The 18,235-nt window shown below is 45.7% G+C and overlaps 2 protein-coding genes across 2 annotated transcripts in view; both read right to left on the bottom strand.

The window, feature by feature from the left end:
- Positions 1-18,235, bottom strand: part of DNAH9 (dynein axonemal heavy chain 9) — a 405,383-nt gene that overhangs the window by 296,153 nt on the left and 90,995 nt on the right. The window contains exons 26-28 of the mRNA XM_065563307.1: positions 17,506-17,666; positions 16,579-16,735; positions 3,937-4,041 (exon numbers count right to left, since the gene is read on the bottom strand). Coding sequence (XP_065419379.1) covers positions 3,937-4,041; positions 16,579-16,735; positions 17,506-17,666 — 423 coding nt within the window. The remainder of the gene's footprint in view (positions 1-3,936; positions 4,042-16,578; positions 16,736-17,505; positions 17,667-18,235) is intronic.
- Positions 6,869-7,959, bottom strand: LOC135974768 (spartin-like). Its single transcript, XM_065563310.1, has one exon. It carries the CDS (start codon positions 7,849-7,851, stop codon positions 6,997-6,999), a length of 855 nt encoding a protein of 284 aa, XP_065419382.1. The 5' UTR covers positions 7,852-7,959; the 3' UTR covers positions 6,869-6,996.

Here is an 18,235-nt window from a genome sequence, read left to right as displayed (position 1 = left end):
AGGTGATCCATCCCCTGTCGCCCAGTCCGAGCTTCTGGCAGGTGGAGGTTCTGGGACACCCAGAACATGGGGTTGCGTCCCTGACCATCTTGGCTAAGAGCCATTGATAGACCTATCCTCCAGGAAAGTATCTACCTGTAATTCTTTTTTGAACCCAGTTATACTTTTAGGATGATACAGCTCTATCTAAGATCCCACTATTTTAGGATAGCGTCTGTATTTTCACTTCCCGCCTTGCTCTCCTGGTAGGCAGGACCATTTGAAGGCTGCTAAAACTACAGGAGAGACACAAATCATCTGATGGATGAATTCAGTTGACACACAGCAGGAATCTAAGTAATCTGCAGACAACCCAAAAGCTCCACAAGTTTCTTCTCAGAGCTAATGGAGATAATCTGATGGCACTTCTGACCCACTAATCTAGGAACCATCATCTTTCAGGACAGCTATGGAACTCTCCCAAAGTAGCCATTTGTCCCAGTCACACAGCTGGACACACTCTTGACTTAAACTTTGCCTGTGACACTGTTTATCAACCTCCAACCATTACAGCAGAGAACTGATACACAGAATAACTTACAAGTGGTTCATAAAAACTTGAGCCATCACTATACAGGAAGGAGGACTCTCCAACAACCGCAACCACAGAACCCCTTGTCAGAACCACTGCAGAGATTACAGCAGCTCACCAGCTCACCTTAGCCCACCCAGAGCGCTGGTACCTGACCGCAGCCCTGAACCCATGGATGGTCTGAAGAGATGATAATTCAGTTATCATCACACTTCACACCAGGATGAAGTACCCACCCACCCTCATTTTCTAACACTGGGCCAGACACAGCGGCAGAGGCTGGAAAAGCCTGAGGGTTGTCCCTGGCACCATCTGTAATTCACAATTCTCAAGGCAGTGTCACCAGCCTGACAGAAGTACTACAACCCCTCCCCTGCAACCTGCTATCCGATGCCCCCTATCCAGTACTGCTCACAGGTGCCTGGGGTGCAACCAGAATTTTCCTAAGAAGGGGGGCCAGGTTACCTGCCAGGTGGCATGGGCGTGGAAGAGATGGAGGAGGAAGCATGAGGAGATGGCAGCTCACTGGTTCTGGGAAGCAGGAAGCCAGGTGAGAGAGACCAGCTGGGATTTCTCCCCTCCACTCCTCTTCCACCAGAGAGACCAGGACCAACTGGGACCTCCCCTCCTACCAGGCAGTGTTTATGGCCAAGTGAGAGAACGTGGGGGCCCTGTGGCCCCCTCATTGCACCCCTGCAAGATGCTGTAGGGAAGTTTTATTGTTCCCAAGCAAACTGGCATCTATCTTGCTGAGCACTTCAGTGAGATCACTTACGTAATAGTTGGTGAGACACTGTATCAAATACTATATAACAAATACAGCTATGTGCCACCTACTCCGTTCCTTCTATTAACTTTTTGTTTCTCTTTTTTTCTCATTTTATTGATCACATCTCTATACTTCTCATTTATCAAGTTCACCGCAGATTTGAATCTTCTAACGCTAACTAATGTTTTACTTAACATTATTTTCAGTGACGGAAAGGATCTCCACATTTTTTCACTAGTGGAATCAGAACACCACTGAGCTGTTTTAAATTGTAACCGATTGCCTTTCTTCTGCAAGAAACCATACTGACATTAGCAGTATGAATAAGACAACCCATGACATATAGCTATGGCTGCTCCTAATGGCAGCTAGCAAACATGGTGACAGAACAGCACTAGTGTGGCTTATTCAGCTGCAGCATTCTAACTCCTGGAGAAAGAACCATTGGAAGCTGAGTCATCTCTGGGTTCCTTTGGTAAAGCTTCCCTTTTTATTTGTACATCCTCAAGGATCCCCTTGACTGTGGACTTTAAACTGTAATGTGACAGAACACAAGTTACGAAAGAATGATCCATAAACTCATCTAAGCAGTCAGGTGGTTCTTTGGGGATGTCAGGTGATCTAATGCTTATGACATGCTAATATTATCGAGACTGTCCCAATATTATGGCCTTTGTTTTATAGACACAACTATACCGCCACCCCCTGAAAATTTGTGTCACGATTTTTCACACTTGCTTACAAAATGTAATGTGATGTAAGAGGTCAAAGATGATGTAAGAGAAACCCAGCCAATTAGAGTGAACTTGTCCATTTAGCCCATGGGTTCTCAGCTTGGGGGTCAGGAACAAATGTCAGGGGGTTGTGACAGCATTGCCCTTCCATAGAGCCAAATCACGGCTAGACCCCCAGCTACACTGGAGGAGGGTCTCAGGGGGTTCTTGTACTTGGTGTGGAAAAGCAGACCCCAGTATGAAGAGACTGAGTACCAGTGACATAAAGAAATGGGCACTTATAGCTCAGCCAGTTTGGCCTCACCAAACTTTTCGGGCGCTGCTTGCAGGTTTCACAGCCCCCGTGTTTTGTTCTGAGTTTGGAGTCATATGCTCTTGACACTCAAAGCACAACTCAGATGAATCTGCCAGGTTTCAGTGGGTCCCTGGGGGAACCAGCAAGGAAATTCACTGGTTTGGGGCACACCTTTGAGTGACACCCCTTTCCTGCCTGAGGTACCAAGGGTGAATGTGAAAAGAATGTTCAGCAAAGATTTGTGTGGACCTGGGCTAGTTTTGCTGAGGGGCCAAAAATGTTTGTTTCACCCAAAACTAGCACAGCTCTAACCTCCTTATTGGTTACTATTTCCTGATTCACTTTTATCTTATTATGACATTGAAGCATGTAATGCAAGCCTTAGTATGCAACTTCTGGAATGAAAATTCAAACTTTCAGGCTAGGGAGCATGAGAAAAGGACCAGAAACATGTTGGAAGGAAGAAAAGCAAGAGGCTAAGCAGGGAAGAAGATTTAATAGCTCTTTCCCATCTCTGCTTTCCATGGTTCTGTGCTATCAATGTATCCTCAATATATACATGCATAAAGGCTGTAGCTCTCCCTGGGAGATGCAATGGAATGACTCCCACTGACTTCAGTGGGCTTTGAATCAGCCTCAGAATCCCTCTTCCCCACATAAAAACCTATTTCCATCTCGTCTCCATATGGAAAGGGACAGATTTCCTGGCCATGATAAGCATGTAGGTTACAGTAAAGTCAGTTCTCAGCACTAAACACTAAAATTAAGCTTTGTAATTGTTGCACAAGGGGTTAATAATACAAATTCTCATCATCCTAGTAGAGTAATTTTGCATATAGATCTGTGAAAAGTTGTCATAAGAAATTCCCTCAAAATGATCAAGCATTGGTCTGCTCGGTTCCACTTTTTTGTCTGATGGAGAAAAATAAGGTGCCTACAATGGTGGGTGCATGAAGGGTCTGGGCTATTCTAGCTACGAGGTACCAATTTCATATGCACCATCATGCAAAGCATGTATCTGGGGTAACCCAGACATGCAAACTGGGGGAAAAAATCTGTAATTTGGAAGAACTGGCTGAGCAAAGGCATCATATGGCTCTCCCAACTGGTCAAGGATGAGGGCTGTATCTCTTTTGAGGATATGACCTGCCACCCTCAGCAGAGTGCAAGTACTTTGTGGGAAGAGGAGTTATCACAGCCCGTGAAAGAACCCCAATGGCAGAGCATGTTACAGCATGTTAACAATGCTTCTTTGGTTCTCGGGCTACACCTGATATAGCAAAAGAGTCTATCCAAAATGTACTGGACCCACAGGGGTTGTGCAAAAAGTGCCCTGGTCATCTGATGTTTGTTGGTGCTGTATAAAGAAAAAGGAACCCTGATGCATATGCTCTGGGACTGTCCAACAATCAGGCAGCTGTGGGAAGTGGTGGACACAAGTGCACTTAACTTCAGCAATCAAACTTCAGCTGAAAATTACATCTGAGTTTAACTCCACCACAAAGACTTTGGTGCTTGATGGCTGCAGTGATCACCAAGCGCTTGACTGTGAGTACTCTTCACTTACCTGTACAGCCACCACTGAAAGGACCTCCACTGAGATTCTATTAAATTCATCAAAACAGCCCCAGGCACCCGTCTGGGAAAGGCCTTTGTAAATATTTCCACAAGACTGCAACAAAAGAAGTACAAGAGTAAAATTACCAATGCCATTAGTTTCAGAGAAAAATGGATAATCCATTTTCCACCCTATTTATTTATAACAATCTCCGGTATACTGTGGGCGTTCAGAAAAGTGCACCAAAACAGCAGGCACAATAAATTATAATCTTTATAGCTCTCCATAGTTTGCTACATGATTTGTTAATTGCACATTTTCAATATACATGTACAAGAATCCCTTTTAAAGGTCACTGGTATTGAATTACTGATGCCCTGCTTCCTGGGAGGCCCACAAACTGAATAAAAGATGATTTAAGGATGTCAGAGTCACTCTACTGCACCAGATGAACAGGGATAAAAATACATTTGAACAGCTTAGCTTGGTGCAGTGATTGGAGGTGCGGGAGGTTTCACTGGACCCTCTCAAGGTCAATGACCAGATCCCCACACTAGAGACAGCAGTCAGTGTTCACAAACAGCACTGAGATAGGGCATGAGCTCTCAGGCCTTAGCTGAAGGAAACCAGAACAGAACGAGAGAAGCAATCTCAGCAAAGACGGGAGCAATGTTGTTCCTGGCGAGGAGGAAGGATCACTCAGTGACTGGGATGCTAAGTTGGGACCTAGGGGATGCGGGTTCAATTCTCTGCCTGACCACAGACTTTGACCTTGGGCAACTAACTTAGTGCCAGATTTCCACAGGTAGTTTGGTGCAGATAGGTGCCAAGCTGGATTTTCAAAAATGCCTGATCAGGTGCCTAACTCACTTAGATGGCTCTGTACATCCCACTAGGCACCTTGGAAATCTGGCCCTTAGCCTTTTTGGGTATTGTCTACCCCACACACTAAGGCGTGAGACCTGGGCCCAGCAATTGTAAGGCCAGGTTTACAGTGTAATATGGATGCTCAAGTGCAGACTTGGAAACACTGAGTCCAGAAGCTGGGGTCCCACAGACCCAGGTTTACAATGCAATGTAGACAGACCCTGTCTGACTCAGTTCCCATCAGTTCAATGGGGATAACCACCCTGCCTCACAGGGGCATGAAGAAAAACGGAAATGGTGCCATATCAGCACCCATAGAGCTAGGGTTAAGGACCAACTGCTACCTGGCTATGAACTCAGAGAATGAAATAAACCTGATAAGGAGAATGCGTCGGGGGAATCAGTTTTATGTAGGTTTCTTAATGAAAGCCGTGCTGTTCAGGTGGGCACCTAATACTGGCCAACTTAAGATGGAGGGCTATGCTGATATAAGGCCTGGGAGGTGACTGAACATATTGGCTCAGGTGACACATGCTATTTACTGAGTAGGAGGGAGGCTTAGATTGGCGGTGACACAAGCTGGTGGATGTCATTTTCAGATGTGTTCTCTGGAGTGATGGACCATTATGCAGCAGCTGACAAGGGCATCATATAGCATGCTCCAAAAGGCACACTGGGTTAGCCTGTGTCCTCAGTGCAAAGTGAGCACGTTATCAGACCAAAGTAAGCATGTCTTGAGCTTTAGCTTACACTCCAGCCAGGCCAGAGAGCTTGGCAGTAAACCAGCAGCAGCAGCACGCTTGGGTGAGGGGGTCTTGTGTGTGGAAGGGAACGGCACTAGAAGAAACACAGGCCAAGCCCAAATTAATGTGCTACAATGAAGACAAGTCCTAAGAGTCAGATCCTGCTCTGGTTTTACATCATTTACACTGATTACTGTGACAATGGGGCTACAAAGGGTGGAAGCCAGTGCAGAGTTTGGCCCTAAGAGGATATTTTAGCTGGTAGTTGAGGTATAGCAACACTCACCAATGCTAGTTGCATTGCTCTGAAAATAACTGTCCCTTTGGGTGGGGCAGATCTAAACCTAGGGTCAGGGCCATGCACCACGCCCAAACTGTTCAGAGTGAAATCTAGTTGAGTTTCAGACAAGGTCTCTCCCTTACAGTCCAGTTTATCCTTCTCCTTGACCCTACAGTGAAGTCATAATGCTGAATTTATGACATCACAGGCATTTCCAAGGAAATGGATATCATAAATCCATGATTTTTACTTTTCTGTGGGATGAATAATAACAACAACAACACTTTGTGAGCAGGATGGGAAGCTGGACTGCAATGGAGGAAGATCTACAGACAGAAAGAGAGGTTACAGACCTTCCAGTTACTTGAGTTCTTGAAGGTATTTTGTCCCTATGGGTGCTCCACCATAGGATGTGCGCACTCTCAACTGGTATCTGGAAAGTAGTGTCCGCAGGCCTGCACCTAGCAGAACTGAGCCTCATGCTCTGAGTGAGGGCCGATAGGGAGGCACGAGCCTGTTACCACTCAGTTCCTTCTCAACAGTGGTGCCTAGCTCCACAGCAGAAGGGAAGGAGGGCGGGCAGGAGGTGGAACACCTATCGGGACAAAACACCTCGAAAAACTTGAGTTACTATAAGGTAAGTAACCTCCTTCTTCTTCGAGTATCTGTCCCTATGGATGCTCCACCATGGAGACTCCCAAGAAGCCACTCATTGGGTGCTGAGAGATAAGTCCAAGACAGTTTGAAGGACGGCATCACTAAAGGTGGCATCATCTTTGGAAACAGGTAAGATGGTGTCATGTTTGGCAAAGGCATGGACAGAGGATGAAGTAGCAGTCCTGCAGAATTCTGCTACGGGAGCATCTTTCAATGGAGCCATAGATGTGGACTGAGCTCCAGCAGAACACACTATTACTCTGTGAAGGAGTTGTGCCACAGAATTATCACAGCTAGTCATGAGGCAACCCAAAACCCATTTAGACAGTCTGTGTGTGGAAATCAGTTGGTCTTTCATCCTGTCTGCAACTGATACAAATACTCTAGGAGAAGCCCCAAATGGTTTAATCCTGTTCAGATAGAAAGCAGGGCCCTCCTAACATCCAGTGCATGCAGGCTTGATTCTTCTCTGGGGCATGAGGCTTTAGGTAGAAAACTGGTAGGTGAATCTCCTGGTTAATGTTATGTTCTGAGGAAACCTTTGGGAGGAAGTACAGGTGAGGAACCAGAAAAACCTTCTCTTTGTAAAAGGTAGTGTACGGTGGGTCTGCGAAGGATGCTCTCAGCTCCCCCATTCACCTTGCTGAGATGATGGCAATTAGAGAATATCTGTACTCCTTGGGGAATCAGGATCAATTCATCTGCATCTACTCCTAGACTTTCAAGGGGAGCTGGCAGAGAACGTTTTGTGTAGTAGTCCTCTCCAAATGATGAAAACTCCCCAGAGTCTGTGCCATAAGATACAGTATATTGCCCATCAGTAGCTTGAGGAGTATACACAGGAGGAGCTTCATGTGGTAGAGAGAGAGCTTTTGGAGATGAAGGACTCATAGCTGGAGGTTTCCCTTTGCTTGTAGTTGCAACGTTTTCATTTGCTGCAGGAGGCCCAGATGGTGGAATCAGAGAATTAGGTGCAGGGAGCCTTGCTGGCTTTTCATTAGTGGGAATCATTGGGTATAACTTGGGCACCTCTAGGGGCACATTCATTGTGATGGCATTAGTTTGCATAGCAGGAGTATTTTGTTCTAGAATATTCAGTTGAGTTCTAACATTTTGTAAAGTCTCTTGCATCTTTCGCTGCATTTGTCTGGCAGAGTCCCATTGGGATCCTGTACATTCAGGACCTTGTGATGGAATGTTAACTCCTCTAAGCAAGTGGTCAAGTCCTTGCTTGTAGTAGTTCCTTGCTTCTTCCTTTTGACCCAATTCATCAGTATTCAGTCCTTTACTGACAAACATAAAGGCTTTCTTGATCTCTTCTTTAATAGCTTTAACGTTTGCATCTTCTAGAATAGCAGGATCCTGTTCTTGTTCCATTTATTTTTCCAAATGACAGTCTTTCAGTCTCTGTTGTACTTTTGGGTTAATTACTTTTATTTTCAGTTTTACAGCCTATTCATCAGTCATCTAGCATTCTTCAGAGTATCCTGGCTTTGGATAACTTGGCTTTCTGCAGTCCTGTGGGGACACTTAGGAGAAGAGTCTGGCAAAGTCAGGAACTGGAGCCGCCCGCAGGCAACCTGCTCCCTCTGCACCACTGTCTCAGTGATCCCTGCTGCCCTGCAAACCACGTGACTGCCTGTCTCCTATTCAACTTATTCATAAATGATCTGGAGAAAGTGGTAAACAGTGAGGTGGCAAACTTTGCAGACGATACTAAACTACTCAAGATAGTTAAGACCAAAGCAGACTGTGAAGAACTTCAAAAAGATCTCACAAAACTAAGTGATTGGGCAACAAAATGGCAAATTAAATTTAATGTGGATAAATGTAAAGTAATGCACATTGGAAAAAATAATCCCAACTATACATACAATATGATGGGGACTAATTTAGCTACAACTAATCAGGAAAGAGATCTTGGAGTCATCGTGGATAGTTCTCTGAAGACGTCCACACAGTGTGCAGCGGCAGTCAGAAAAGCAAACAGGATGTTGGGAACCATTAAAAAAGGGATAGAGAATAAGACGGAGAATATCTTATTGTCCTTATATAAATCCATGGTATGCCCACATCTTGAATATTGCTACAGATGTGGTCTCCTCATCTCAAAAAAGTTATACTGGCATTAGAAAAAGTTCAGAGAAGGGCGACTATAATGATTAGGGGTTTGGAACGGGTCCCATATGAGGAGAGATTAAAGAGACTAGCTAGGACTTTTCAGCTTGGAAAAGAGGAGGCTAAGGGGGGATATGATAGAGATATATAAAATCATGAGTGGTGTGGAGAAAGTGAATAAGGAAAAGTTATTTACTTGTTCCCATAACATAAGAACTAGGGGCCACCAAATGAAATTAATGGGCAGCAGGTTTAAAACAAATAAAAGGAAGTTCTTCACACAGCGCACAGTCAACCTGTGGAACTCCTTGTCTGAGGAGGCTTTGAAGGCTAGGACTATAACAGGGTTTAAAAGAGAACTAGATAAATTCATAGAGGTTAAGTCCATTAATGACTATTAGCCAGGATGGGTAAGGAATGGTGTCCCTAGCCTCTGTTTGTCAGAGAGTGGAGATGGATAGCAGGAGAGAGATCACTTGATCATTACCTGTTAGGTTCACTCCCTCTGGGGCACCTGACATTGATCACTGTCGGCAGACAGGATAGTAGGCTGGATGGACCTTTGGTCTGACTCAATATGGCCATTCTTATGAGAAATTTTGAGGAAGAGTTGGAGGGCGGCGCAGGTTACCATTGGTTCAAATGTGGGGGAGGGGTTCCTTAGGGTGTTCAAACCCAACTTGAGGTCTCATTGGAGGGGGGTTGACAAATGGGAGGAAGGAAGTTGTATAGGCCCTGAAAAAATCTGATTGCTGCCGGGCAGGGAAAGATTGAGAAGGCCTTGATGGGAAAATGGATGCTGTGGTGGTGGCCAGATGTACTCAATACAGCTCACTGAGAGACCCTGTGTCTTTAGTGCTAACAGATAGTCCAAAATCATGGAGAATGGAACTTCTGAAGTTTGAGAAGATGGGAAGGAGCACCAGGGTTGGAAGCGCTTCCACTTTTGCAGGTTCGTCTTGCAAGTACTGGGCTTTCTATTGGATAGGAGGACTGACTGAACTCTATCCAAGCAGATCAGTTCCATGCCTGAGAGCCACTGAGGAGCCATGCTCTCAGACTCAGGGAGGAGGGGCTGGGATGAGTAATGGACCCTGAGTTCTGTGGCAATAGGTCCTTAGTGTTCGGAAGCTTGAGGGGTGTTGCCTCCAAAAGGTGGATGAGGTGTGAGTAGCACACCTGTCTCGGCCAAGCAGGTGCTATGGGAATAGCTCTCACTCCTTCTCGGCACAGCTTGAGAAGGTCTAAGGGAGTTTGCAGAGAGGCTTTCGCAATCACATGTCCTTCAATGATAATAGACAGGAACTGACCTTTCTGATCTCATGGAAAGCGATCAATAATGTGTGTAAATTTAGAGTATGTGTTGAAATCATATTGTGCTATCAAGACCTGGTAGTTGGCAATGCGAAACTGGAGAGCGGGTGATGTGTAACTCTTCCTTCCCAGAAAGTCCTACCACTTGGATTCCTTATCTGATGGAGAGGGCCTAGAGCGAGCTTGACAATTCCTCTCACTGGTGGCATCCAGTGCAAGGGAACTGGGGCTAGGGCTGGGAGAAGAAGTACTCCATTCCCTTTGGTGGGATGTAGTATTTCTGCTCTGCCCCCTTACAAGTCAGTGGGATTTTGGCAGGCGTTTGCCATAGGGGATGTGTGGCAAGGCAATCTTTCCCTGGGTACTGATGTTCAGGGTGTCCACCAAGAAATGTTTACATTCTTGCACTTCCTCCAGCAGAATTTGAAGTGAGTCCATTTGTCTTTTCATGAGGTCCTGGAAGGTCTTAAAGTCATCAGCGTAGGAGGGGGGTGGTGGCATTACCACGTTGTCTGAAGATGAAGAGATCTTTACAGAAATCTCCTCATCCTGAAACTCTCGTTCCTCCTGTTCGTCGGCCGGTACCAAAGAAGTATGTGCTTCCAAGGTGTGCAGTACCTTAGGACAGTCTGTGAGTGCTGGGGGTGCCAGTGCTTTGTCTTAGGAATTAGTCACCATAGTGGTCCCACAGGTCCCACTAATCCCGCTGGGGAGGGAGATAAAGGAAGGGACCCCAGTGATAATCATAATCTCTGGGCCTACAAAGCTACAATGTCTGGTAGATTCCCCAGGATCCTCTTCATGAAAGAGACTCATGAGGGTAGGCTAGCACAGTACTGAGATCTCCTGATCTAAGGAATCTTCCCCTGAACTAAGGTGTGGGGGGGTCTCTGATGTCCTACTTGGTACCGAAGGCTGGAGACTTAAGCAAGTCTCAACTTGTTGCTCTTGCAGCAGTGTCAGGAAGTGGCTCTGGTAGATCTTCCCAGCACTGGCGAGTCAGGTTCATCAGACATGATGGGATCCACAGAAGAAAGGAACCTGGAAGAGGGTGGAGGGCTATGATAGCCGTCACACAAAGTTAGTCGCAGTAACTGACCTAGTGGTAGGGATAACCAAGCGGTTTTCTTCCGCAGTACCGATGCCTCAGTACCGGACTCAGTTGGAGTCTCTGCCGCAACCTTAGAGGGATGAGAAGTCTCTTGAGTCTTATGAGCTGATCTGCTCCTAGCTCAGAGAGGTAGGTTGCTTTGCCCAGGGCTGCAATTGAAGCAGCCAGTGTGGCCAGGGGGCTCTGCAATGTGGATCCTAATGTATGGAGGAGGAAGCAGACCCCTCCAGAGCTGGCCATGCTCCATTAATAGCCTCCCTGTCCTTCTTAGCTCTGCCTTTGAAACTCACACAGACCGTGCATTTAGAAGAGTTGTGAGAATTCCCCAAACACTGCAAGCAACTGGAGTGTCCGTCACTGCGGGGAAAGGACCAGTGGCAAGTCTGACAGGTCTTAAACCCTGGCAACTGGGGCATAACAAATTACACTCTAACACAAAACAAAAGATCAAAGAAGAAGAGGAGGGGAAGGAGCTCCCACCCCAACCACACACACAGAAGATAAATAAAATAAAAGCATCAGAAACAGGTAACTAAAAGAAACAAATGAAGTAAAGAATTCACTAGTTAAGGTGGGAAGCTGAGGACAGCAGAACTCTTCATCTCGAGCTGCAGGCAGCTGAGAGGGAACTGAGTGGCGTCAGGCTTTGCTTCCCTATCTGCCCTCGTTCAGACCACGAAGCACTGCTCTGCACAGCCGTGGGACTGCGGACACTACTCTGCACTCTCCAGTTGAGAGCTCATGGGTGCATGCACATCCTACGGTGGAGCATCCACAGGGACATATACTCAAAGGAGAACGCTAACCGCATCAGAGCAAATACAAAAAGTGAACGGCAAAGTAATCTGGGTTTTGCAATCACTGTCTCTTTCAGACCCGACCCAATATGAAAATCCCTAGTTGCATTGCTTACCAGTAAAGTGTGCTATGCTGTTGTTGTTGTAGTTGATTTGAATAAGTGTAGCACATAGGAGCTGTTCTCATGGCCCAGGTCCCCACTGAGCTAGGTGCTGAGCATTATTTATGGCGTGATTTACAGTAGTGCCCAGGAGCCCGATGATGGACCAGAACCCTGCTGCGCTGGGCACTGTACAAATAATGGGGCTCCTGGATGGTTACGTATTTGTCTTAAGCAAAACTGGCAAGTCTGGGGTGACTGCTGTAACCCCCATGCTGGGTCAGCCTCCGGCCTCTTGCAGCCAGCCCCACCAGAGGCCAAGAGTCCCACAGGGAGGATGATCCCCGGGGACAGCAGAACGCTGGCCTCTGCCTCACTAAGAGCACGTCCTTGGCTCCCCAGGGTCTAATGCACATGCATGCAGCTCATGCTGGAGGAGGAGGAGCCGGACAATTGGCAGAGTGGCAGATAACCAAAGGGACCTCACACTGACCCATCAGCTGTGTTAGGATATAGATATTTAGGCCTGTCTGCAAAGGCCTATACTTTAAAAATGTAGGTGTGTTCTTATTACTTAAGTATTAGGGGGGTAGCCGTGTTAGTCTGGATCTGTAAAAAGCAACAAAGAGTCCTGTGGCACCTTATAGACTAACAGACGTATTGGAGCATGAGCTTTCGTGGGTGAATACCCACTTCATCAGACGCCACTTAGCTAGTTATAGAGGTACAAAAGAAAGAATTAAAATTACTGTTTGCCTGTATAGGGCCTTTTCTCACTGTGACAGTCTAAGGCCCTGTTCTTAGGCTAGGTAAGGCCTTTGGCTAAGCAGCAGAGACAGCCATAAGCTGGAAAGCGAACGGTCACATTCTTACATTTTAAACTAGTCACATTAAAATAAGGCAATCTGGGGCTGTTAGAAAGGTGAGCCGATCTATCACCTCCAGAGAAAGGGAAGAGCCTAAAAGATGTAAAGAAAACTTAGTTTAATAGCATCCTGTCTGGCAAGAACTCACTTATCAATAGCTGGGGTGTAAAATTCTTATTTCTGTATTGTTCTATCACTGTAGCAGGCGGAGAGATAATCTCATCAACATTATTTAACTATTGGGTAATGTAATCAAAATCACTACAGGAATGTAAGGGGTTTCTATTGAAACTTAACTTGGCTGCCCCTGGCTGTCTCTAGTTGTACAAAATGTAATTGGGGTATAGTTGTGTAAAAAAGAGTAATCGCAGTGCAAGGGATGTTAGGCAAAAGAGAATTTTGTGTGTGCGCACAGGAAAAATAAAAGGGAAAGGGGAGCAATGATGGAAACACTAAGCCTTGAGGTGGCTCTGGGGGACCGGACTGTCGCTTTGGTGGGTGGGTGCATGAAAACTCTGTGGGCACGGGGGAGGCAGTTACACCTTCTGTAAAATTAATATGTCTAATATAATGTTATAAAGGTTAAACTATCAAAGAAATGTGCATTTTCCCAGGATGTGTGCAGTGTATATTTAAAAAGGCATTAAAAAATGCTAACAAAACTGTTAGGGCTCCAAAAAAAGCCACAATAGGTTGTGCTTTCTTTTTCAAATTTGTGTGTGTTTTGAAGCAAAAAATAAAAGTAAAAAGTAATCAAAACTCTGGTGAAAGTAAAATGTTTCCCTTTTAAAACAGTCTCTAAGCTGCTAATAGCTTTGGATCCAAAAGCAAGCCAAAAAGCCTCTGTGTAAATGCAAATTACCTAGCTGATGGGGGAAGAAAAAAACTGCCCATAAGTAGCAGCACAAAAGAGCTGCAAATAATAAATACATCTGGTCAGCAAACAAGCTACTAGAAGACTCAGATTATGGCCCTCCGGAAAAGGGAGGTGAAAAAACAAGTCAAGTCTGAAAATAAGGGGACAGGTTAACCATAAGGGAGGGAGGGAGGGAGGGAGGGAGGGAGAAAGGGAGGGAGGGTGTGTGTGTGTGTGTGTGTACGCGTGTGCGTGCAGTGCAAAAATCTAAAGCTGTCTCTCAGCTATTACCTAAAAATAAACTTAAAGCTAGGTACAGCAAAAAAACTATTGCAAACCTGGTCTGTTGTACAAGAGAGGAAACTGAGGTACACCACCTCATAAATTTCATAAATGACCAGTGAGTGGGGTAATTCACTAGCCTATCTATAAAACAAAATAAGAACAGCCTAAAGGTAATTCTTCTGTTTTTCCTACAATTAGCAAAAAAAATTGTAAAAAAAAGTGCTATTATTATTAAGCAATAATCTGTCCCCACCAGCGGGGTGAAAATTGTTTCTTTTGTTTTTCAAACACTCTACAAGCAAACTGGCGCCAGTGAAAAAATAACCCCAAATCCCATAAATCTATGTTTTGTGTTGTTTGTCTGTGGTGTTTGTCTTGTTGCTAGCATTGTTGTGTTTCAATAACCAAAAAACCTTATGACATGGGTGGGGATGGCGTCAAAAGACTGATCTGGGGGGAAATGTGCATAAAAATGCAAAATGCTCTACTAAAAGGCCAGCACCTGTGTAATAGGTACCGTGATACCTAAAAATGGAACGGCAACTAAGGTGGTCTCCACAAGCCCTATGAAAATAATAAAAAGGGGAGGAGCTCACTGGGAATCAATGAAGGGGTGTGTAAAATGGTGTAAATAAAAAAAAATGTTTAAATGTGCCCCTCTCCTATAAGTATGAAAAAGCAGAATCAATGGCCTATGGCAAGGGGTGAACAATTGGGTGTACTGTATCAGGGGGTAGCTGTGTTAGTCTGTATCTACAAAAACAACAAGGAGTCTGGTGGCACCTTAAAGACTAACAAGATTTATTTGGGCATAAGCTTTCGTGAGTAAAAACCTCACTTCTTCGCAAGGTTTTTACTCACAAAAGCTTATGCCCAAATAAATCTGTTAGTCTTTAAGGTGCCACCAGACTCCTTGTTGTAATTGGGTGTACTGTGTCTAAGGTGTTTTGCTGGGACTGTACATATTACTGTCTAAACTTTGGTGCACAAATAAATCTGTAACTCTTATTGCTGTAAATAATCGAACCAGGCCTGATTCCATACCAAGTGGTTAAGTTGGTTTGCACAATAACCCATTTCTCTGTGGACATTCAATGGACTTACGATATGGACAAAAGCACGCAAAACCTGCAGGGGCAGCTTGTTGCAACTGAACACATTAAAATCTTGACACTGTCGAAGGAGGAGAGGTGGTGTTTTGGTGGTGGCTCGAATGTTGAACCATACTGCATGGTCAGAACTCGGTATTGCTGTAAATTATCATAGTAACTGGTGTATTGTTAACTGTACATGTGTTATGTTACATATGGAGATAACCTATAAGTAATGTAGTAAGCCCTCCCCCCGCCACAGTGTACTAAACAACCTGAACCCAACCTTCTCGGGCCCACTATAATGGGAAGTCTGGAACACTAATTAAAATAGGTGTGGTATGCCCGTATGAGAGAAGGTGCAGGGCACTCTACTACACAAAGGGGCAGTGGGACAAATAAAATAGCAACACTTTCCATCTTAATGCCTGGCCCTATCAGGAAATGTGTCGCCATATGTCCTATGCTTTTCCAGGAATACCTGGGCAGAAGGATCCCAAAAGAAAAAAAAAGAGGTGGAATGTTAGGATATAGATATTCAGGCCTGTCTGCAAAGGCCTATACTTTAAGAATTTACGTGTATTCTTATCACTTAGCTAGTTATAGAAGTATAAAAGAAAGAATCAAAATCACTGTCTGCCTGTACAGGGCCTTTTCTCACTGTGACAGTCTAAGGCCCTGTTCTTAGGCTAAGTAAGGCCTTTGGCTAAGCAGCAGAGGCAGCCATAAGCTGGAAAGCGAACTGTCACATTCTTACATTTTAAACTAGTCACATTAAAATAAGGCAATCTGGGGCTGTTAGAAAGGTGATCCGATCTATCACCTCCAGAGAAAGGGAAGAGCCTAAAAGATGTAAAGAAAACTTAGTTTAATAGCATCCTGTCTGGCAAGAACTCACTTATCAATAGCTGGGGTATAAAATCCTCATTGCTGTATTGTTCTATCACTGTAGTCTCCACTTCCCTATTGTTTGTCTGTATAATCTCTGTCTGGTTCTGTGATTGTTTCTGTCTGCTGTATAATTAATTTTGTTGGGTGTAAACCAATTAAGGTGGTGGAATATAATTGGTTAAATAATCATGTTACAATATGTTAGGATTGGTTAGTTAAATTTCAGTAAAATAATTGGTTAAGCAGAACTCAAGTTTTACTATATAGTCTGCAGTCAATCAGGAAGTAAAGGGGGAGAATGGGAACAGGGAATGGGGGTGGGGGAATTGGAATTATGTTTTGCTAAAGGGGGGATGGGAACAGGGAATGGGAACAGGGACACAGACAGGACTTTGTGGTGTCAGAGCTGGGAAGGGGGACACTGAGGAAAAAAACTGAAATCATGCTTGCTGAAAGTTCACCCCAATAAACATCAAATTGTTTGCACCTTCAGACTTCAGGTATTGTTGCTCTCTGTTCATGCGAGAAGGACCAGGGAAGTGAGCGGGTGAAGGAATAAGCCCTCTAATAAGATGTTCCTTAGTGCCTTAGGCTTTTGAGACATTTCAGCCCTGTCCCTCCCCCTGGATGCTCCCCTGACACAACCTGACCCTGGATCACGTCAGACCCAGTACCTTGTAGTCCATCTGTTCAGAGCAGTTAAACACATACACCATGATGCCAAGGGCGCGCCCCAAGTCTTTTGTCGTCTCGGTCTTGCCAGTCCCTGCTGGCCCAGCTGGGGCCCCGCTCATGGTCAGGTGCAGCGATTGGGTGAGGGTGATGTAACATCTTCCAGCAGCAAAGAGAAAAGAGATCTGAATGAGTCAGAGTGCCCAAGCGCAGAGTCACAATATCGTTATTGGGCCAGTGTGTCCTCGGGTAGTGCTCACTCAATAGGCCACCGACACAGCGCAGGGTAATGGGACTAAACTCATGCGTGCTGAGGGAGCCCTTACTCTGCAGAATTGAGGCTGTACATGCAGAGTGAGTTTGCAAGTTGAAAAATCCTCCTGAGCAAGTTACTGCCTCTGCCTTGCTGTGCTTGCTCTAGGGTATACCCAGCATTCTTTGCAGCAGGGCTGCCCAAACTCTTTGTGCCAAGGGCTGGATTTTCACAGCAGTCTGATGACTCTATGCCCCCTGTGGCTGATCACTGAGAGGTAGCTGTGAGGCCAGGCTAGCTTAGCTGCAGAGGAAACCCAGCAACCTGCTTAGTGTTTCACACCAGCACGTGGCAGTCCCAGGTTCAGAGCACTCTGCTTCACATCACTGTACAGCGACCCCCTTTGACAGGCCTGGGGATGACACTGGTGGATTCTGAAGACCCCCTTGAGCTCTGCAAGCGGCGCTACACACCGACAGAGGAGCTACAGGGAGATAGTGTGTGAGCTGCGCTGTGCAGGGCAGCTGGAACATGGAGAGAAGGAAAACACTTGTGAACTATTCCGATGTCTTAACCAACCCTTCTATGCCACGGATAGTGGTTTCTTACTCCCACGTGGGAAGCTCTGATGCTGCAGTATGCCAGGAGAAGGGTTCTAGACATTCCAGTGACCCACCTGTCCGTAAGGGGAGTGATCACAAGCCGAGGCGTATTGCCCAGGTATTCGTAGGAGTACAGAAACTGGGCATCACAAATGTTTGCAAAGCAATGCTTCTCCTCATCAGCCCATCTGTGCCGAAGCTGCGACAGCCAAATGAACGCTTGGGCACTGTCGACCTGCAAATGCACCCACATGTTCACTGACATTCAACAAGCAAAGGGTTAAAGATGCTGGGCCAAATGCAATCCTGTTGTAAGTCCACTTGTTTCAATGGAGTTACCCTAGGGCTGAATTGGGCCCAGTGTTTGATGATTACAGCAGGCAACTGCTCAGTGCCTCAGTTTCTTATCAATAAAGGGGGACAAATCCAAGCTTCCTCCCTTGCAGGGGGGCAAGAGAACAGATTAAAGGTTCCAGGGCAGCATAGAGGAAGGTGCAAAGAGGGGCCTGAGAGAAGGTGAAAAGGGAAAGATGAGGAAGGAAGGGGGGGCAAGACAGAGAGCTGTGCGAGGCTATTGCAGGGGGAGCCAGACCTGGCAGGAGCCATTTCAATCTCCCTCCCACCCAGCCTCCTGCAGGAGCAGGACCATACTGGACAAGAGAGGCCAGGCTCCTGTGAGAGCTGCCATTGAGATCAGTTTACTGCTAACGAGGCTCAGCCCAAGGTGCAGAGAGCTCCACAGTCAGCCAGTTGTGAAAGCAGCTTTGCTCTTTGTGAGGTGCTGGTGCAGGGAGGGGTATGGAT

The sequence above is a fragment of the Chrysemys picta genome, chromosome 12 (assembly GCF_011386835.1).
Source record: "Chrysemys picta bellii isolate R12L10 chromosome 12, ASM1138683v2, whole genome shotgun sequence".
NCBI classification, from domain to species: Eukaryota; Metazoa; Chordata; order Testudines; family Emydidae; genus Chrysemys; species Chrysemys picta.
Note: the sequence above shows the minus strand (reverse complement) of the source record. Positions and strands in the feature narration are given on the sequence as shown.

Coding starts and splice junctions, on each gene's coding strand:
- LOC135974768 (XM_065563310.1), bottom strand. CDS start 7,851: ATGGAACAAGAACAGGATCCTGCTATTCTAGAAGATGCAAACGTTAAA.